At 42.6% G+C, this 23180-nt stretch overlaps 1 protein-coding gene across 1 annotated transcript in view; it reads left to right on the forward strand.

Moving 5' to 3' along the window:
- LOC146346997 (ethanolaminephosphotransferase 1-like) overlaps nt 1-23180 on the forward strand; it is a 62219-nt gene that overhangs the window by 26552 nt on the left and 12487 nt on the right. The window contains exons 4-6 of the mRNA XM_084849604.1: nt 21-95; nt 5762-6030; nt 12570-12678. Coding sequence (XP_084705730.1) covers nt 21-95; nt 5762-6030; nt 12570-12678 — 453 coding nt within the window. The remainder of the gene's footprint in view (nt 1-20; nt 96-5761; nt 6031-12569; nt 12679-23180) is intronic.

A 23180-nucleotide genomic window follows, 5' to 3' on the forward strand; every position in this document is an offset into this window, starting at 1 on the left:
TTTCATTTTCCTTTGGGCAGGTTCCAGTCCTGGGTTGATTCCGACATGGGTTTGGGTTTTTGGTGCTTTTGCGACGTGTTGTACTTACACTTTAGGTAAAGTATTATTAGAAAATTTGTGAAGCGAAACCTGTGGATATTTTTGCACATTTCAAATGCAACACTACCCAGGGTTATGGGATTGGAATTTACCTGTGAGTTTAATTAGGGCTCTGAAAAGCAAATTAGTACAGTCTCTACATTCATTTTAACCAGGGTTAATAATAGTCAGACACAGCAGAGAGCCCATCTAGAGTTTACACAGAAGAAGGGCATGGTGTGGGAGCACATGATCCTGAAGCCTACTTCTGATCCCTTAACTCTACATAGTATTAACTATTTGGCTCAATGAACATGGAAGTAAGCTTCTGAGAGCTCACTGACAGCATCTCTACACCAGCCTAAAATCCCGCATTTAGAACAGGGCATTCTGCTTCTGTTTTGAATGCAGGATCATAACTGACTCCTTTTACACACACTTCCTTTCCCCCCTCCCCCTTTCCCTCCTTCTCCCCCTTATCTGAGTCTTCCATATGTTTCATTGATCTAGCTCCTCTTCTTGCGGCTTTTCCTTTCTCATGGAGGGAACTCAAGTGGGGTAATTTCAATTTCATACCTCATTATCTCCAATCTATTTAAAAATGGAATCAAGGTCATTTAGTGCTGGAGACATCATGTAAAGGGCCCGCAAACTTCTGTGAGTGAACAATCTCAATAGCAGGATAAAAGCTCCGTGTGAAGAAGCCCTAAGACATACACACCTGGATCTAGGCTTTATAGATAAGTTTGGTTAGGACTAGGACTAAAAGAAATGCAGGCATATAGGCAGGGGAAAGGCAAACAAAAAGGACTTGGAAAAATTCAAGGCAGCAAGTAGTAATAGGAACAATGGAATAATCACCAGCAAATTTAAGGATACAGAGTGCATGATGAGGCACAATCCAGGAGCTCCAACATGAAACGTCTTCTTGCTTCCTTTAATGTGTGTGTGGATGGGGGGAGGTATTTGGAGGCTAGGAACAAGACTGGATCACCCAAATTACTCCAGGCTTTATTTAATTGATAGTCACAGCGGGGCTGAAGGAGTTTTTGTCATATGTTTACATTTAAAAATGGGAATTCTTGAAAGGTTATGCTGTTAGTATGGTTCCACAATGCTGAAACTCTGATAACATGATGAAAATATGTAAGCACCATTTATTTAGTTAAATCAGAAAATATTATGAAACTTTTCTTTAATGGCTGCTGTTAAAAATAGTTTCTCATATCTGTCTTTAAAAAACAATCATAGGTCGGATCCAGAGGGAATTGGTCACACTTTAGTCACATTGAAATCAGTGGGATTTAATGTCTTATTTATTTATTCTAAGATCTATTAGTTTCCCTATAGCTAATACTTCTCAGGGCAACCTTCAATAAAAACACAAATACATTCCACATCCATATAAATAAAAATGAAAGCAGAGCAATAAAGCAGTCAATTAAAAGCAGTAGTGGCTAAAACAGGAATGACAACAAGAAGATCTGAAAGCATCATAAAAATACAATTACTTAAAAACATAACACAGTGTTATAAATATACAGAGGATTAGTAAGGGAATAAAAAGGTGTTTGCGTGGGCCTGGAACCAGAACAAAGTAGGTGCCAAGTGGACCACTTTGGGGAGAGGATTCCCTAATGGAGGTGGGGGGGCTACTACAGAAAAGGCCACTGCTGAGAAGCCACCCACCATACCTCCGCATGCGAGGGCAGGGGTGTTGAACCTCAGACCCATTGGCCATGACTGGCTCACCTGAGGTCCCAATCTGGCCTTTATGGTTCCCAAGATGGCTATACACCCTTCCCTAGGCTCACCCTCTTTTCCCCAACTGCCAACTGTTTGGTGGTTTCCTGGCTTTTGTGCTCCCTCCTCCCCAATTATAAAAGGCTGGAATGCTTCTCATAAAGCTTACTTATTGGTAGTAAGAGTTGTAAGCTAAAATACATGTTATTTTGTTTTGCTTTTTTATTTTGGCCCCACCCCTTTTGCCCAGTCCACCACTGGAATGCTGTCTCTGAGAGCATCTCCAAAATTTAATTTGTCCCTCAGGCTGAAAGAGGTTCAACACCCCTGCTTTATAGGCTAACGTCAGCTCTTCGAATTGGACGTGGAAACAAATTAGGAGACAGCGTAGGTGATACAATACTGACATAATAGGATCATAATGTCCAGTTCCAGTCTGTACCAACCTGCCATTTTTGGACTAACTGAAATTTCTGACTGAAGGCCTGTCCCACATATGCACTGTAGTAATCTAAATGAGAGGTTACCAGGGCATGGATCGCTGAAGCCAGGCTGTCTCTATCCAAGTAGGGTCATACCTGGCATACCAGTCTAAGCTGGTAAAAGGCAGTCCATGGCACAGAGGACACTTGTGCCTCTAATGACAGATGGGTCTATAAGCACCCACAAGCTACAAAGTTGCCCTCTTCCTAGGATCAACCTTTTCTAGAACAGGATGAATGCCACTCACCTGAACTGACAAACCACCCACGAACACTACCTACATCTTGTTTGGATTGAGCTTCAGTTTATCTGCTCTCATCTAGCCCATTACCGCAGCCAGCCTTTAATTAAGCACTTTCACTAGCTCACTTGGGTCTGATGAAAAAGAGAGAGAGAACTGTGTGTCATCAGCATACTTATAGCACTGCACTCTAAATCCCTGGATGACCTCACTCAGTGGTTCATGTAGATGTTAAATACCATGGGGGATGGAAGCCTGCAGAACCACAAAGCATAAATGTCATGTAGCTCAAGCAGAAATCCCCCAGCACCACCTTCTGGAAATGGTCATCCAAATAAGAGCTAAACTCCTGTAAATATGTACCTTCTACAACTGACTCAGACAACCTCTCTAGAAGGATACCATGGTTGATGCCAATGAAAGCTGCTGGGAGGTCCAGGAGAATCAACACAGTCACAATTCCCCGTCTCTTTCCCAGCAAAGGTAATCCCACAGGGTGACCAAGGCAGGTTTGGTGCCCCAGTTGAAATGGAGCTAGAAAATTCATTTCATCCAAGAGTACCTGGATCTGACCTGCCACTTCTCTCTCAAGCACCTTGCCCAGGAAGGTAATGTTAGCCACCAGCCTATAATTATTCAGATCTATAGTCCAATGATGTGTTTTTCAGAAGTGGTCTCACTAACTATGTAATTTGGGTATATAAAATCAGTTGCATCTCAAGAACTGCACAATTCGCATTTGTTGTAGTCAAGTTCTTTTTTTATTACATTTTGAAAGTACAATAAAAATATATTTACAGAAAAGTGGTCTGACTACCACCTTCTTTAGGGAGAATGGGAGCATTCCCTCTCAAAAAGAGGAATTTATAACTTTTCAGTCCTAGCCAGTCACATCATTCCTACCAGATGTAGGGACAAGGGTGGTTGAACTTTATCAAGCATCTTGTCCACATCCTTGGGCCCTAAAAACTGAAAGTCAACCAATAATATCCAAACAGTTGGTGACCTGTACATTTCCATAGACTGAACTGTCTCAACTGTGGAATCTTAAGTTGTGACAGATACAAGTGATTTTGCCTTGAAATGTCTTGCAAACATGTTACAGCATGCTACCAGGGGTTCTATCAGATGTCCCCCCAGTCAGAATCCAAATGACCTCAAATCAAGTTCAGATGGATGACATTGGAAGGATGTAATGGTGGAGGAGAAAAACTGCTGCTTTGCCTCTACCACCAGCACAGAGTAGCTTAATAATGAGCTCTTATATTTGACTGGATTTGAGATTAGGTTTTGTCTACCTGTGTTCCAGTTGTCTCCCAGCTTGCTTCATTGGCCTCAGCGCAGATGTATACTAAGGAGCTGAACAGGCTCTAACAAAGCAAGAGAGGATTCTCAGGAGCAATCATATCATGTTAGTCATGACTAATTGTGCTGTTGATTTCAGTGGGACTAAAGCATGACTACTGTCCTCTGGATTCCCCCCCCCCCCAGTATGGGAATATTTGGTAAAAATGGAATTCTAATATTGACTGTGAATCATTACCACTCCTCACTTTAGAGAAATTAGTTTAACATTGGGTTTTCTTCTGTGAAAAGGAGCAATATTTGACAGTGCTTTTACTTGAGAATGAAAGTTGGAGGCAATCCTTATGGATCTGCTTGGCCGTCAAAACAGATATGAAAAGAATAGTCACAAGGCCAAACTGTCAAGAAAAAAGGGGCATTACATAAGATCTGCTTCACATTCTTCCAGGGTGCTTCAAATGGATGGATCCTAGTGCTACCGGTTAGAAGGATTTATGCAGCTATTCCGTCTTTTTCTCTTAACAGATTTTCCGTGGTAAGAAAAAAAAGATGGAAAAAGCTGTAGGAAAACATGGGAGGGTTATGAATGGAACACATTGTCTGGACCCTGAATAAAATTCCATGAATAAGAAAGTTTCTTGGCACAATATAAACCTCATCTGGAAGCACCCCTAGTCTCTTTCCCAGTCTGGGGTAAAAAAACAAACCCAGAATGGAAACAACAGGACTAGCACAAGCTAGTTTGAGTTATATCACCACATAAAATATAGATTGAATCTTGGATAAGATAAAAATCGAAGCCCTTCTCCATTGGCAAGCAAAAAAATCCCCAAATTAACCGGGGTGTGTGTGTGTCTGGGGCTGCACCGTTCATAGGAAAGATTAAAGAGTCAAGGCTAATAAGGTGCAGTTATTAATTCCTGGCATATTTCATTTGTCTTCACTGGGGGAATCTATTCAGCAGTTAGCTAGATGGAAGTAGAAGCTTCTAATAGAATGTGTAGAAGTGCTGTGTCTCTGAACATGACTGCCACGTGCTCCTCTACACATGTTTTATTTAAAGGAGATACAATTTTGCTTTAGCTACCTGCTGAATAAATTCCCCTGATGATATGTGAAATGCATTGGAAATTACTTATTAAATAGTAACTGAACTTCCTAGACTTTGTTCCTGCATCTTTTCTTCTCCATTGGTGTTTTGCTGCGCTGCCAGCAGTCACTTTATCTGCAGCGGCTGCTGGCAGCTAACGCTGCAGTCTAGTTACGATGCCGATGTATTTCTATAGTGTCCTCATCTCAAAAACAATACCTTCATAGTTCAACTGTATATATAAAACTGTCTTTTATTCTAAAAATGCTGCCAGTTGTTATTAAGCTTGTGTAAATTTCACAATAAGAAACTCAGATTCTGTGCCAAGACCAATTTTTATAAAAGTTGTGCTAAGGCTAGGGTGGTAGTGAAGAGTGGGAGAGTAGAATGAAATATGGATCATTTGGGAGACAAAGGGAATGGGATATCTTCCAGTAGTGAGACCAGTCCAGCCTGAACTGCTTTTTCTATCCATGTCACTGATTCAATAGAGGATCATCTTCTTTTTAGCACAGAGCTACCCCTAGGGATAGGTGATCCCTAGTGTTTGGTACATTTCCTGTTGTAGGCCCCATGATAAATCTGAAGTAATGGCTGAATGCCTGTTAATTATACACTCTTAATACTTTCACTGAATGTGAAGAGACTGAAGAACTTTTTTTTCCTAATTCCCATGGGCATTGAGAGAAATTTGAAAGCATGGCTCTAAAATATTCAATTCAGAAAGCAAAAGAGGAACCTATAATAACAAAGATGTCATTAATTTTGTTATTTGCCTTGTAGCATCTAATTTCTGTAGGTACTTTCCTGTTCCTTTATAGATTCCATAGATGGAAAGCATGCTCGAAGGACTCAGTCCAGTACCCCTTTGGGAGAGTTGTTTGACCATGGATTAGACAGCTGGGCTTCCTCTATTTTTGCTCTCTCCTTTTATTCCATCTGTTCACGTGATAATGGGAAAGTTGGAAATTCTGTTGTCACCATGTATTTATCATTAAGTGTTATCTTACTAAATTTTATGTTTTCGCACTGGGAAAAATATAACACAGGAGTTCTTTTTCTTCCATGGGGATATGATATAAGCCAAGTGGTAAGTATTTATGATTTTTAAATTAGAATTATGGTCTTTTTAAAGCATATTGAAAGAAAAGGAAACTATTGCTTAGGGCAAGTGCATTTGTCTGGGACTTCAAATAAATTTTAAATTAAATAAATTGAAATAAATTGTGTTAAAGAAATATTTCTGCAATAGATGGGGTAAAGCACACTCAAATAATTCATTATCAATAAAAAGTCAACCACCTTGTAGGAAAAAAAAATGCCTGCAGCAAGGATAAAAGTCAGATATTATAAAGGGGAATGTCATTTAGCTGCATTTGATTTGTAGCACTCTAAAACTATTGGATGTGAAACTGTTCAATGACTCCCCTGATGTTATGTGCTGGTATACTATGAGAATTGTTAGGTGTAGTCTTTACTCAAATGTCATCAATTGCACTATAGAGAAGCACCATAAGTATACCAGCCATGTAACTCCCACTGGTCTATTGCTCCAGGTATAATTAAAGATATATTTAATTTGCATAGCAATCAGAAATTGTTGTGAAACTCATATATTCATTACAACACTCATATATTCATTACATTTCTTAATTTTCATCTTGGTAAAAGAGTGACATAGGGATCCACCCAACATCATACTGGTAGAAAGGAGTTCACAGGAAGCGATTTCTCACCCCAAAAATGCTGCACAGAAGATTGGGGACCCTTCTAAATGGGATTGAGCTGTGACATGGGGAGCTGGGAGCAGAAAGGGGGATCCCCTAAGTTTGATCAGAGACACTTTCCATGAGTGGGAGCTCTGCCCACTAGTGGAATGACTGCTGGATACAACTATAGTAGTTAGCCCCCAAAATTACCATACCCTACCAAGTAGCTTCTCCTCACTTCTCACCTTCCACATATGATTTGGTCTTCTGATTAGGTTGGATAAAACAAAAGAAATTAAACTGCTGGGAACCACCTTTTATATACCAACATATAGAAAACAATGTGGGTTAAATCTAACATCATGCTAGTGGAAGTCTGCTAGTACAATGGGACTTCCTCCTCCCCCTGCAGCCCTCTGTGCTGCCCAAAATCTGCTCCAGCGGGTTTCCAGTCCTCCAGAGCAGATTTTGAGGGTGCCCAGTGTAGAGGGGGAATCACACTGTGACGGAGATGGAGCTTACTTGAGCTCTCTTATACAGCAGCTCCCCGCCTTCCAGGGCCCAGATCAAATGTCTTGAATGTGTTCCTGAGTTGTTAAGCCATGTAGGGGAGAGAAAACTCCCTGGAGTCCTGGTCAGAAACCTCAGTTGTACAGTTCCCATCCAAACAGGAAGGGGAAAAAAATACATTTATCATCAAAACAGCTTTTACAGAGAAAAAGGGTGAACAGAGAATACACAATACAGAAAACAACCCAAAAACTTTTAAACTGTCTCACCTGCACAGGCTCCAAACTTACTCTCACATGCCAGTCACCAGGGCAAACCTCATGCACCTCCACCCCCACATCGGGAGGGGAGCCAAGGTACAGAACAATAACACATGCAGGTATCAATGGACACCCCCCCCCCCAATCCCAAAGGAGTAGGAACTCCACATCCTTTTAACAGGGCTATCCAAGGAGGGCAAAGGAGTCACACACACCTGCTCCTGGTTAGGCTGGAACAAGAAAGGGGGCAGCTGTTAATTAAGGGAAGGATACCTGGCCCAGTTCCAATAAAAGAGACTTGACAGAAGAAACCAAGTTTGGGAAGACAGCCACACTCCAGTTCCACTGATGGAAGCAGTTCCCTCAGCAGAATGGCACTATTGGATCCAACCCTTTGACCGTTTTCTGAGGGTCAGTAAATCAGTACTCTGGTCAGAAAAGTATTAGGGTTCAGTTCCTAATTTGTTATTGATTCATTTGATGGCCTTTGTAAAGTCATTACTTCTCCCACTCTCTGAAGTGGTTAATCTCCTTCCTACATAGGGTCACTGAAAACAGTGAGATACATTCAGTTCAAAACATATTTATTTGTAAGTGGAGTCCATTGATTTCAGTGGAAATTATTTTCAAGTCAGTATTGTATAAGATGGCAACCAGGCATTTCAGACCAAAATCCCTTCCTTGGAAGCAAGTCACACTGATTTAACCTGAATGTACCTTTAGGCAGTCATTCTTAGCCTATGGGTAATACATGTGATAAATAATCATAATAGTTAACGTGCAAGGCGAAGAAGCAATCATTAAGGCAATTAGTTCTCAAACCATATAAATTGTACAAGGCAACTCAGTCGTGATCCTGGGGCTCCTAGGCCTTTTCCTATTATATTTCAAATTCCTCAGCACTCTGGAGCCAGGACAGCTCCATCAGATTGGACCTGACTCAGAGTTGATTCAAATGTGCTTTCAGAAAAATGCATGAGACAGGCCTCTTAGGACAGTATCACTTCAGAATGTATATAGGGAGTCACATTTTTAATGCTTCCCCTGCAAGCCAGAAACCCAATGTACATACAAAGCTAACATGTCAGGGGAGAATATCCTAGTCCAGCATGCTCCCTGACATGCTGTTTGTGCATGGCTTCTCAGCATGGGGAGCATTCAATCGTGCAGCTTCCAAACATGCATGCGTTCATGCATTCTAAAATGATAACAACACAGGAGAAGTATATCATAGGCCTTTTCTGAATGTTTGAACTGGATCTCAGTTTTAACATTTCAGCAGGATTGCAACTGAGAGATTTATCTGTAGATCTTCCATTGTTTGTTTAACATGGGATTTTATCTTAAGAACCACTCAGAAATGCTTAGCTTCATATGTTATTTGTTTGTTTTGTTTATTCAACATCATATATATATATGTGCGTATGCACGCACATATATATATGATATATAGATATAGATACACACACCCACACACAACGCTACCCTAGCAGGTTCCACCGCTAACCCTGGAAACAAGCAGAAATGCTTATTTCTGGATTGGAGCAGGTCAGTGGAGCTTGCAGAAGGGAGCTTGGCTGTCCTGTCCCATTGGCATTGCTGGCGTTACTATAGGAAGCATAGCTTCCCGTCGTGCTAGCGGCTGGTCCTGTGGGTGCAATGGAATGAATGGCGGTGCAGCGACAGTGTTGGAAGTAGCCAATACTGCCACTGCCCCTCCTCTCCTTCCATCGCAAGCACACATGGAGTGTGCTCCTTGCAATTGTGTGGTTTTTAAAACAATCTTAAATGGGAAGATTTTCACTTCAAGTTTAGCTTCACAGATGTTAGAATTAGGCCAAGAAGAGACTGGCTGGTAGCTTAGTCCCATATTCAGGAGCAAGTTTTACTTACTGTTGTTTCTTTGGAGAAAGGAAGATTATTAGAGAACTTATTTTCCATTATAAAAGGTTATTTCATCTTTTTAGAGAATATGTTCTCTCTAGAGGGTTCCTTGTAAAGCTCATGCAGGAGATTAATTAGAGTATTTATATCTTAGTGCTTTTACATTAATGAGACTGTGACCTTAGAACTTTAACTCTGACTTCACAATAAAATCAGCAGATCCATTTCTGACACCTAACAATTCTAAAAGAATGCCCAGTTGTTTCTATGAATGTTATTTCCCTGCATTAAGTAAAACTGTTTGTTATTTGATTTGTACCCCACCTTTCTAACAAGAAAAATCGCACTTCTTCAATCGCTGGAATTCTTTATGCATATATCAGTGCATATATAACTTCTTCCAGTGTACTGTCTTTGGATACAAAGATTTTTCTTAGATAATGCAAAGACCAAATTTGAGCACCTAGCCCTTAAAGACATGTGGAACAGCGACTACGTGTGCAATAGTTTGTGCCAAGATAACTTTAACAGCAGCCGTTGCTTGGCAAAAGGGGGCAGATCCACCCTGCTCTAGTGCCTGATACTTATAATCCTCCTTAAAAGGCGACTACCAAATATTAGGTGGCTCGAGTGGTGCCAAAGTGCTTTTTGTACAACACTTGAACAATCCCCAGTAATGCACTGTTTCCAGGTATTTGCTTGCAGCAGCTTTGCTTCATGCTATATTTTGCAACAGTGGCTGATGTAGCAGAGCAGTTTTCACAGATCACCCACCTATGCTAATGTTGCTAATTTAAGACCAAGCCACTGTGGCTGGAATGAGCTACCGGAGACACATGGTGCTGCCAAAAAACACAGTCATGTATCTTCTCCTCTTCTCTCCCACAGTAACATTTAGTCATACAAAACACGTGACCTGATATTACCATGCTAAGAGTTTCCCTGCAAGTGACTTATTAATGAAGTGGAGTGAGAGCTAGCAAACTTGGAGCACAGTAATACCATGTTATACATTTTATATTATGGGACAGAGAGTGGCAGGAGATACAGAGCTGATGTTTTTGGCAGCACTCATGCATCTCCTGTAATATCTAATTACAGCCTTACAAGAAAAACTAACTGGTTAGCTTTTCAACATTCTCCTGGCACATATTTGCATTTGAGGTGATAAATGCTTTTCAGTGTTTTTCAGCATAGCCCCTCTCTTATATTCAGTCAAATCTATGTTCAGTCAAATCTATTTAAGCTCATATATGATAGATGAAACTTGAGAAACATGAATTCAAGTGCATGTCAATACATACACCTAGATAACTGGCTGCTTCCAAATACAATTAAGTGGTAGTGATACTACAATTGCCCTTCAAGAATATATATTTTAAAAGTGCATGCTTTGATCCTTGCAGGCAATAATGCATTGACAACAATGTGCAGTTAGTTTAAAAAATTGCATTGAGTGTCCAGTGTGTTGGACAAAGGTTTCTGTCCTCATGGGGCCTATAAATTAACTCCTCTTATAACAGGAAAGTCACATACATTGTGACTTTACATTTTTTGTGTGTGGTGTGACTGAAGACATCTAGCCCATATAGAGACAGCACGTTAGATCAGTGCATGGTCAGTTGGGTGTTGATTCTTCTTTTATTGTTAATTAAAGTTGCATGCTTGATTCCTGTTCTATCCGCTAATGGCATTAGTACTGCTTATCCTAAGAGCCTTTAATAAAAGGTGACATGCCTTCTTTCCTCTTCATTGTGTTTTATAAGAACTTAATAGCAACCATTCTTTTTTAAATCACTCTGCTGTGCTGATCTTAGGACAAAATGGTTTGATTAAACTTTAATTGTATCGCTAGGATATGTTTTAAAATCTTACTAGTACATTGATACTATTAACCACTAGAAAGATTTATGAAAATATTTAAGAATGGCAGTTTGCAGAAGATGGAATATAAGTGATAAGGAGATAATTTCCCTCCACCCATACCCCAAGTCTGCTATACCACTTTCAGGGCATATTTTTCAAGCAATATAGGTGGCCTTCCCATACCAAGTCGAAACACATTCACTTGACAGTTTTTCTCATTGGGTTAGATCTAGACTTAGATTGGGTTAGATCTAGACTTCCACTCATGGAACGGGGTACTCTGTCAGGTCTCAGCTTCCTCCTGTGCCACCTGAAAATCTTCTCTGGAGGATTAGAGGGAGATGGCATGGGTGACTAGAGAAGGAATTGGCAAAAATTACCCCCCAACACACACAAACACCTTTTCATGGAAAAACCCCACTGGATCTGGGCCTTTTTGTCTACAGATGGACCCCTTCCATGACAGAAGGACTTGTTTGGATCCAACCCATTTATTTCAATGTGACATACTTCCAGTTACATAGAGGCTTGTTCACACAATATGCTAACCCTCACTCAGTGGTTGAGTGTGGGTTGTGTTGAACTGTGAGTTGTTGTTGAAATGTAGGTTAGCGTGTTGTCTGAACACAGCACGTTTTTTCCAGGGCGAGTTATCATCTTGTCTGAATGCAGCCAGTGTTGCTTGTTAATCATGCAATGTGGCTTGTTAACCACCCTGAACAACCCAACAACAAACCATGGGTTCTCAAGATGGCTTGTTTTAGAAAATAAGCCCCACTAAATGGTTAACAAGCCACCCTGGCTGCATTCAGACAACATAACCTGCAGGTCAACAAGCAACCCGCAGTTCATAACAACCCACACTCAACCACTGAGTGTGGGTTAGTGTGTTGTGTGAACAGCCCCTACGTGTTACATGACATCATTCCCAGTGAAGGGAGGAGAGAGAAAGTGGAGGAGGAAAGACATACCCCCTTCTGGAGCAGCCACTGGCCATGTCCTCATCAGGGAGGTGGTCTAGCAATTAATCCCTATGGCAACCTATCACTTTAGTTTACTTAAAGAGAATGTGCCCAGCCACCTGATGTGCCTACGCCAGACCTGTCCGGCTGGTTTCAGCCCACCCTCTCTTAGAATCAAGAACTACTTAGCTGGATGTGACTCTGGGGGGTCATCCATCTCAACCCCCAATCCTATAAAAATATGTTCATAATCTCAGACAGGAATTCTCACCAAATACTTAGTTCCATAGCTTAATCAGGCTTCACTATGGAAAAGATAGTGGGTGAAAGAGGCAAATAATGTTTACCCCTGCATTTATGCAAGACTAGAATGACCTGAGCCTTATATTCTTATGCTTCTTGAAATAAAGTGAAAGCAGCTTTTTCTTTTCCCTTTAGGTTCTAATAGGCATGTATCTGCTGACTGCTGCTTTTGGGGTAGAAGTTTGGCACAAGCCTTTCATATTTGGTTACTTTCTCACAGACACAATGATAATCCTTCTCATAGGTAAGCAATGGTAAAAACCTATAGCATTGTGATGCCTGTTTGAATACAGTTTCAACTACTTCCAGCAGTGTAGTGGTGGTGGGTCGCGCTGGGGCGTTGCTCCGGAACTTTTTTTGAAGCCAGTCCCCAGCCAGGTCGCAGTCTGCTAGGGGAGGGGGAGGGAGCAGGGGGAGTGCGGGCGGCTGCCTCTTGGCTGCTGGCCAGACAAAGGGAGTGAGAGAAGGAGCCTGAGGGAGCTCTGCAAGCTCCTTTCTCCCCCACTTCTCCTCGTCAGCTCTTGGCTTCTCCGCCCGTCCCTGCTCCGCCCCTGCGCACCCGCCCGGCGCTGCCCTCGTCTCCTGCAACACTGGCCACCTGTTCAGGGCTGCTGCTGCTGGCCACAGCGGCAGCAGCGTGGGGGGGGGTGGGCTGCCACCATTATTTACTTATGGGGCAGGGCGGGTGGCCGGTTTGTGCCAGTTTTTAGGATTTATCACACAATCCTATGCACGTTTACTCAGAGGCCTGCCCCACTATGTTCAATTGCCAATTGGGCTTTCTCCCAGGTAAGCGTGCGTAGGACTGCAGCCTTAGCTGCCTTCCCAAGATCTCTGTAAATTTAATTCGAAATAAACACCCATTGGATTTCACTGTTAATTCTTGAACATTAATTTCTACAGTAAGCAGAACTGCCAAATGCAACCTGCTCTGTCAGCTACACTGTTTGGTACAAGGTTGGCATGTATCTGGGCAAACAAACCCTGGTGGAGGGATGGGAAACAGAAAAAAATCAGTTGGGGGGAGAGGAGGAAGAAGGTAGGGGTGTGTGTGTGGGGGGGTTCAATCCAGCTGGGTCTGTGGACGTTTCTGTTGTGGGATGGGACAGATATAATGGAGCTTAGGAAAGGCTAATGGGTAATGTTGGGGCAACAGTAAGAACTGGACATGGAACAACCGAGTGGTTCAAAATTGGGAAAGGAGTACGACAAGGCTACATATTGTCACCCTGCTTATTTAACTTATATGCAGAGTACATCATGAGAAACGCTGGGTTGGATGAATCAGAGGTCGGAATTAAGATTGCTGGGAGAATTATCAACAACCTCCGATATGCAGATGATACCACCCTAATGGCAGAAAGTGAAGAGGATCTCAAGAGCCTCTTGTTGAGGGTGAAAGAGGAGAGTGCAAAAGCTGGTTTGAAACTCAACATTAAAAAAATGAAGATCATGGCATCTGGCCCCATCACTTCCTGGCATATAGAAGGGGAAGAATTGGAAGCAGTGACAGATTTTACTTTCTTGGGCTCCAAGATCACTGCAGACGGTTACTGTAGCCATGAAATTAAAAGACGCTTGCTCCTTGGGAGGAAAGCTACGGCAAACCTAGACAGCATAGTAAGAAGCAGAGACATCACCTTACCAACAAAGGTCCGTCTAATCAAAGCTATGGTTTTCCCAGTAGTAATGTATGGCTGTGAGAGCTGGACTCTAAGGAAGGCTGAGCGCCGAAGAATTGAAGCTTTCCATCTGTGGTGCTGGAGAAGACTCTTACGAGTGCCCTGGACTGCAAGGAGGTCAAATCAGTCAATCCTAAAGGAAATCAACCCTGACTGCTCATTGGAAGGACAGATACTGAAGCTGAAGCTCAAATATTTTGGCCATCTAATGCGAAGAGAAAACTCCCTGGAAAAGACCCTGATGCTGGGAAGGACTGAAGGCAAAAGGAGAAGGGGATGGCAGAGGATGAGATGGCTAGATAGCATCACCGATGCAATGAATATGAACCTGATCACACTCCGGGAGAGTGCGCAGGACAGGAAGGCCTGGCGTGCTATGGTCCATGGGGTCACGAAGAGTCGGACATGACTGAACGACTGAACAACAACAACAATGTTGGGGCGCTAAGGGAGTGTGCAAGGAGGCTGTTTAAATGAGAAGGGCAGAGTTGAGAGGTTGACGCTTCAATAGAGTATCGTATTTTGAAAACCTAGAATGTTTGTGTTTGAGTGAGTGAGTGAGTGAGTGAGTAGGTGAAAAAGAATAACACCCCTGCATTTTTTTCTCAGACATCCAGTTGAAATACCACTGCCTTACTCTCAGCTGCACTGTTTTTGGATCCCAGTTGAAGGCTGTATATCTTACAAGGTTGTACAATCTTAGAAGGGACGTGGCTGTGAGAGGGCATGACTGTGACTGTCATGAAGGGACCCTGCACTTCTGAATTTGCCACTACACTACCCACTATTTCATAATTGATATTTTTGTCATACTATTTTTGGTTCCTGAGTATCAAGAAATTGAAAGCCCAGTACAGTCTAAAGTTATACACTTTAGGCTGAAATCCTAGATGCACTTACTTGGGAGTAAGCCCCATTGAACTCAGTGGGACTTACTTTTGAATAAGACATGCATAGGATTACACTGTTAATGCCTTATAGATTTCAGTGAGTGAGTATTAACCTGATTTTTCCCCTAAATTTCTAAGAGAATTCAAAATTGCATATTCTTCTAAGGTGGAGGTTCTCAAACTTTCTGCACAGCCCAGTTGAGAAAACTGAAAATTACTGAGGCCCACCAGCCACAAAATGGCAGTGCAGAGCCAGTCACAAAATGGTGACAAATGGAGGCAGAGTTTGGCATAAGCAGCTGGCAAATTGTTGTTCAGTCGTTCAGTCGTGTCCGACTCTTCGTGACCCCATGGACCATAGCACACCAGGCCTTCCTGTCCTGCGCTCTCTCCCGGAGTGTGCTCAAGTCCATATTCATTGCATCGGTGATGCTATCTAGTCATCTCATTCTCTGCTGTCCCCTTCTCCTTTTGTATTCAATCTTTCCCAGCATCAGGGTCTTTTCCAGGGAGTTTTCTCTTCGCATTAGATGGCCAAAATATTTGAGCTTCAGCTTCAGTATCTGTCCTTCCAATGAGCACTCAGGGTTGATTTCCTTTAGGATTGACTGATTTGACCTCCTTGCAGTCCAGGGGACTCATAAGAGTCTTCCCAGCACCACAGTTGGAAAGCATCATTTCTTCGGCGCTCAGCCTTCCTTATAGTCCAGCTCTCACAGCCATACATTACTACTGGGAAAACCATAGCTTGGATTATACGGACCTTTGTCAGCAAGGTGATTCTCTGCTTCTTACTATGCTGTCTAGGTTTGCCATAGCTTTCCTCCCAAGGAGCAAGCGTCTTTTAATTTCATGGCTACAGTCACCGTCTGCGGTGATCTTGGAGCCCAAGAAAATAAAATCTGTCACTGCTTCCATTTCTTCCCCTTCTATATGCCAGGAAGTGATGGGGCCAGATGCCATGATCTTCATTTTTTTAATGTTGAGTTTCAAACCAGCTTTTGCACTCTCCTCTTTCACCCTCAACAAGAGGCTCTTGAGATCCTCTTCACTTTCTGCCACTGGGGTGGTATCATCTGCGTATCTGAGGTTGTTGATAATTCTCCCAGCAATCTTAATTCCGACCTGTAATTCATCCAACCCTGCGTTTTTCATGATGGACTCTGCATATAAATTAAATAAGCAGGGCGACAATATACAGCCTTGTCGTACTCCTTTCCCAATTTGGAACCAATCAGTTGTTCCATGTCCGGTTCTTTCTGTTGCTTCTTGACCCTGGTACAGGTTTCTCAGGAGACAGGTGAGGTGGTCTGGTACTCCCATCTCTTTCAGAATTTGCCACAGTTCGTTGTGATCCACACAATCAAAGGCTTTAGGGTAGTCAATGAAGCAGAAAGAGACGTTTTTCTGGAATTCTCTTGCTTTCTCCATGATCCAGCGAATGTTGGCGATTTGATTTCTAGTTCCTCTGCCTCTTCGAAAGAGCTTGTACTTGTATCCCAGCTTGTACTTCCGGTAGTTCTTGGTCCACATACTGCTGAAGCCTAGCTTGTAGGATTTTGAGCATCACCTTGCTGGTATGTGAAATGAGCGCAATTGTACGGTAGTTTGTACACTCTTTGGCATTGCCTTTCTTTGGAACTGGAATGTAAACTGATCTTTTCCAGTCTTGTGGCCATTGTTGAGTGTTCCAAATTTGTTGGCATATTGAGTGCAGCACTTGAACAGCATCATCTTTTAGGATCTTAAATAGCTCAGCTGGAATACTGTCATCTCCGCTAGCTTTGTTGTTAGTAATGCTTCCTAAGGCCCACTTGACTTCACTCTCTAGGATGTCCGGCTCAAGTTCAGTGAGCACACTATCATGGCTATCAGGGACATTCAGATCTTTCCTGTATAGTTCTTCTGTGTATTCTTTCCACCTCTTCTTAATCCCATCTGCTTCTGTTAGGTCCCTGCCTTCTTTGTCCTTTACCATGCCCGTCTTTGCACAAAACGTTCCCTTGAGATCTCCGATTTTCTTGAAGACATCTCTCGTCTTTCCCATTCTGTTGTTTTCATAGAATCATAGAATAGTAGAGTTGGAAGGGGCCTACAAGGCCATTGAGTCCAACCCCCTGCTCAATGCAGGAATCCAAGTCAGAGCATCCCTGACAGATGGCTGTCCAGCCTCATCTTGAACGCCTCCAGCGTGGGAGAGCCCACCACCTCCCTAGGTAATTGGTTCCATTGTCGTAATGCTCTAACAGTCAGGATGTTTTTCCTGATGTTCAGCCGGAAACTGGCTTCCTGTAACTTGAGCCCATTATTCTGTGTCCTGCACTCTGGGATGATCAAGAAGAGATCCTGGCCTTCTTCTCTGTGACAACCTTTCAAGTACTTGAAGAGTGCTATCATATCTCCCCTCAGTCTTCTCTTCTTGAAGCCTCTCTTCTCAAGGCTAAACATACCCAGTTCTTTCAGTCTCTCTTCATAGGGCTTTGTTTCCAGTCCTCTGATCATCTTTGTTGCCCTCCTCTGAACCCTCTCCAGTTTGTCTGCATCGTTCTTAAAGTGTGGTGCCCAGAACTGGACACAGTACTCCAGATGAGGCCTAACCAGTGCTGAGTAGAGGGGAACTAGTACTTCCCGGGATTTGGAAGCTATGCTTCTATTAATGCAGCCCAAAAGAGCATTGGCCTTTTTTGCAGCCACATCACATTGTTGGCTCATATTCAGCTTGTGATCGACAACAATTCCAAGAACCTTCTCACTTGTAGTGTTGTTGAGCCACGTATCCCCCATCTTATAACTGTGCATTTGGTTTCTTTTTCCTAGGTGCAGAACTTGGCATTTATCCCTGTTAAATGTCATTCTGTTGTTTTCTGCCCAGCGCTCGAGTCTATCCAGATCACTTTGAATTTTGTTTCTGTCTTCCAAAATTTCTTTGAATTTTGTTTCTGTTTTCTTCGATTTCTTTACATTGTTCATTTAAGAAGGCCTTCTTGTCTCTCCTTGCTGTTCTCTGGAACTCTGTCCCAGGGTGGAGTATGTGTATGTGTGTGTGTGCACGCATGTGTGTGTTTACTATTTCCCTTCCATTGCAAGCAATAGGAGGGAAATTATTTATGTCAGATCCAGGACTAGTGTGAATCCCCCTGTGTGTGAGGCATGCCTGGGAACTGGAAGGGCTTTGGGACCTGGGATCCAAAGCCTCCCCAGTCTGCCCATGCCACACCCCCAATCCATCCCCTTTTTACCTATCATGATGTCAGAGATCCATCATCAGGGAGGTAAGCACTGCAGTCATTTCCACAGGGGCTGGGATGGGGTAGTCAATGTCAGATCCCCTCCTCCAAGGGCAGACCTCCCCACCCTTGAGGACAGAGATCCAAACCTCCAGGGATCATAATATTGCAACATAAGTACATTGTACCAACCAATCCAGATCACAACTATTTGTTTTACCTTTGCATTACAGACTAAGGAAACACTAATTTAAGCCTCACATGTGAAGACACTTTCAGATAGTTTGTTCTTAAAGAAAACCTAAATCTGGTCATTCAATTGTTTGTGGGTAACATTTCTCATATTTCTATTTTTTATTATTATTTATAAAGCATCTAGGAATCTAGTGGATGCTGTATGCAGAAAAAACATAAAAGACAAGTTCTGCAGGCTTGTTGTTGTTCAGTCATTCAGTCATGTCTGACTCTTCGTGGCCCCATGGACCATAGCACGCCAGGCCTTCCTGTCCTCTGCTCTCTCCCAGAGCGTGCTCAAGTTCATATCATTGCATCGGTGATGCTATCTAGCCATCTCATCCTCTGCCGTCCCCTTCTCCTTTTGCCTTCAGTCTTTCCCAGCATCAGGGTCTTTTCCAGTGACTTTTCAAGACTTTTTGCAAGGGACATAATCAATCTGATTTCAATATTGACCATCTGGTGATGTCCATGTGTAGAGTCGCCTCTTGTGCTGTTGGAAAAGAGTGTTTGCTATGATCAGTGTGTTCTCTTGGCTTAGCCTTTCTCCTGCTTCATTTTGTACACCAAGGCCATGCTTGCCTGTTATCCTGGTGATTTCTTGACTTCCTACTTTGGCATTCCAATCCCCTATGATGAAGAGGACATCTTTTTTTGGTGTTAGTTCTAGAAGGTGTTGTAGGTCTTCATAGAACCGATCAACCTCAGCTTCTTCGGCCTCAGTGGTTGGGGCATAGACTAGAATTACTGTGATGTTGAATGGTTTGCCTTGGATTCGTACTGAGATCATTCTGTCGTTTTTGAGATTGTACCCCAGTACTGCCTTTTCCACCCTTTTGTTTACTATGAGTGCTACTCCATTTCTTCTACGGGATTCTTGCCCACAATAGTAGATATGATGGTCACCTGAATTAAATTCGCCCATGCCTGTCCATTTTAGTTCGCTGATTTCCAAGATGTCGATGTTCAATCTTGCCATCTCATGTTTGACCACCTCCAGCTTACCTTGATTCATTGATCTGACATTCCAGGTTCCTAAACAATATTGTTCTTTACAGCATCAGACTTCCTTTTCACCACCAGACACATCCATTGCTGAGTGTCCTTTCGGCTTTGGCCCAGCCGCTTCACTCTTTCTGGCGCTACTTGGAAATTCCCTCTGCTCTTCCGCAGTAGTATATTGGACACCTTCCGACCTGAGGGGCTCATCTTCCGGCGTCATCTCTTTTAGCCTTGTGATACGTTCCATGGGGTTTTCTTGGCAAGAATGCCGGAGTGGGTTGCCATTTCCTTCTCCAGTGGACCACATTTTGTCAGAACTCTCCGCCATGACCTGTCGGTCTTGGGTGGCCCTGCACAGCATAGCTTATGGCTTCACTGAGTTACGCAAGCCCCTTCGCCACAACAAGGCAGCGATCCATGAAGGGGTCTGCAGGCTTACATTGTTAAAAAGGATGGCACATTAAATAAAATGGGGGAGTGGGGAGGTTTGCCCTAGAAAATCCAAGGTAAAGTAGTGAATCTTGAAGAGCCAGTTGACGGAAGGTAAAGAAGAGGCCAACTAATTGCCAGAAGAGAGACTGCAACACTGAAAATACCCATTCAGGTATAAATATTCTCTCTGCTTGACTAATATCAAGATAGCCAATTGTTTCTGTGGATACAGCATTTCTCACACACACAATCCACTGGAAGTTGTGCAACTTACATCCAGTTAAGTGGTGCTTTCGTAGATGTTGATGCTAGTGGGTTGTGGACATAACCAGAGGGATTTGAGCAAGAGTGTTCTGAGGCTGCATTTACCATATTGGTCCTATAAAACATTTATTTCCCTTAGTAGGTTAAATTACCATCCTATGTGATCATTGTGGCTTTGTGGGACTGGGGTGGAAAACAAAGCAGGATTAAAAGGCTCTCATACTTTTTATTATTGTTTCCCAGGCTCCCCACAGGAACTGTTACGTACTAATTGGACATCACTTAGCCATTTGGTGGCATTTATTAGTCACTGCTGAGCATTTGACAGTGACCCTCTGTTAGCTGCAATCAATACTTGGCAAAAGTATCTGAGTGCCATTTTTTCTGGAGTTTTGTACTTATAGGAACTCAGTAGGTACTCTAATGAGTTGCTTTTTAATTCCTGCTTTACCTAATTGCAAGAACTCAAATGCTGAGGATGACAGTGAGATTTGTACAAGTGAGGTTTATACAATTTTTTAAATGGCTCAAAACATCTGGATTAACATCAGAATCAAGTCTATTCCAGATGTTATTTCCTTCAGATTAAATCACCCTGTGTATTTAAAAAAATGATTATGTGTTCTCCAATTATCTGAAGGACAATGCCAATATACCTTCCACCATAGCAAGTCAGGGAGAAGGCTAGACTCAAACTCTCAGTGTCTTTCAGGTGCTAGCATTCTATCAGAAGGGAGATCTTTACAGTGGGGGCGGCGGGAGCAGGGCATTTAGGTATCCACGCTACCACCTGCAAACTGAACTGGTATTGTCCACTTTGTTTATTCAAGCTGTCCCAGCTCATGTAATATTCAGGTCATGCATATTACTGTAAATCAGGGGCAGGGAACCTCTTTCAGCCTGAGGGCTGAATTCAGTTTCAGAGAAGCACTGTGGCCAAAGGCAAAAGGGGTGGAGCCAAAATACCAGCATATTTTAGCTTAAAGCTCTCACTAAACCTTAGAAGGTGCATTTCAACCTTTTGGAATTGGGAAAAAATTGCACAATAGTTGGGAAACCTCTGAATGGTCAGCAGTCTAGGGAAAGGGAGTATGGCCAGGAAAGGGAGCCAATTGTCCTCGTGCCAATGAATGCTGGAGACTCGGGAAAGCAATGCAGTTCAGTGCAAATTCACACAGTTGCAGCATGATCTACCCAGATTTTCTTCTCACCACTGCAAGATACACTGACCTGGTTCGCATGATCACCATGAGTTAAACAAGCTACAGTGGCCATTTGTCTAATCAGCTCCACTAGGCGTGGCTTGTCATGTCATCCAAACCCAGGCAGCATGGCTTGTTTTAGTGCAAATAAACCTTCAAACAACCCATGGGCTGTTGTTTAGGAAAACCTCTTAATGGAGGAAAGACCCAAAACCTCACCTGCCCTTCTAAGAAAAGAAATAAGAATTGAAGCAAATTTCACTTTTAAAAAGGCAAGAGGTGGTTGTGGTCAATGTGTTTTTCCTGGCCAAAAATTTCACTTCATATAAAAATAAATTGTGAGTGGCTAATGGTTTCTGAGTGCTAATTTTAGCCTGAGACTCTACTTCTGCTCCTCTTGGTTGCTTTTCTTTTAACAAATCAAACAGGGATTGCAGAAGGAAGTTTAGATATAACCTCAAGCATCATTGTTTTGTCTCATCTCTATCCTAACGCAATGCAGATGTTTAACTGCTGTATGTACATTAAGCTTTTATTGCAAAGGGCTCTATTTAATAGAAACCATAACTATGGTGCAGATTAACTGTAGGCAATCCTGAGAGCAGCAAGCTTGAAAACATACAGGAAAGTACTCAAAATACTTGAGATGCTTCTTCTTGCAGAAGATCATCTAGATGTTATATATAGTGCTGCTGCTGTTTTTAGGGAAACAGGAAAATTAGGGAGTAATTACAATGTGAAAATGATAAACAATGTGAAAAATGACATCTGGGCAAAAAAACCCTATTCTCAAGGGTTTTTTTTTAAAGAACAAAGATTATTGTTTTGGAGATAATATAGATACTGTTATGGTAGGCCTGCACAACATAACCCTGAAAGGCAATTGCAGTCCTCCTCTTTCTCTTTGTTTGTGCCCCCTGCGGGGTGGGGGTGTCAAAATATCCACTGTTTTTGGCCTCTTTTCAACATCTTTGTGGGAACATTTAAGACCTGCCCAAATTCACTGGAAGTAGATGTGGAGATGTGAGGATCCCCGTGCCACTGCATTTGCATTGTTCTCCCTGGATTCAGAGGTGCATGGTGGAGGTGATGCCAGTTTTTCCATCCTGTTCCAGCCATGCTGTGTGGACTGCCAGCACCCAAGTCTCCCTCAGTGTATGAATTGCTGGGCTAGTGAAAGCCTTATGCACGGTGGCCACCACACTTAGCCAGAACGATATGGGAGATAGGGAGAAACACTGCACAACAAAACAAATCCCAGGAGCAGGCAACCTCATACCCTTCAGATGTTTTGAATTGCTACAACTCCCATAACCCCTTACCATTTGCCATGCTATCTGGGGATGATGGGAGTTGCAGTCCAAAACATCTGGAGGGTGTCAGGTTGCCTACCCCTGAAGGAAGAAAAATGGGGGGAGGATTGTAGATAGAGATGTGAGGTGAGGAAAGAAGAGTGGATAACAGATGGAGTAGAGAGAGAACTGCAGTGATGCAGAGGGAAAATGATGTGCAGAGAAACCTGTGGGATGAGGAAAGGGGATAACTGAAAAGGAAGAGATAACAGATTTGGTGTACAGACTTGTAGAAGAGAGGAAAGGACATTTTTGGCTATATGAAGAAAATTTAACAGAAAGTTTCAGAGAGACCTGTATTGGTCCAAAAAGGGAGCAGAGCACAAGGCATGGGTGCAGAAAAAGAAAAATGGGATTAATAAAATGGGTTAACAAACTAAGAGAGCCATCCTATGTCCACCAGACAGTGTCTGCTCTTTGAAGCTGTTTATTTCTGGGAGTTCTAGCTTCTCTGAAGAGGA

This window comes from Heloderma suspectum, chromosome 4 (assembly GCF_057233095.1).
Source record: "Heloderma suspectum isolate Gila_16-S chromosome 4, 16-S_ref, whole genome shotgun sequence".
Lineage (NCBI taxonomy): Eukaryota > Metazoa > Chordata > Lepidosauria > Squamata > Helodermatidae > Heloderma > Heloderma suspectum.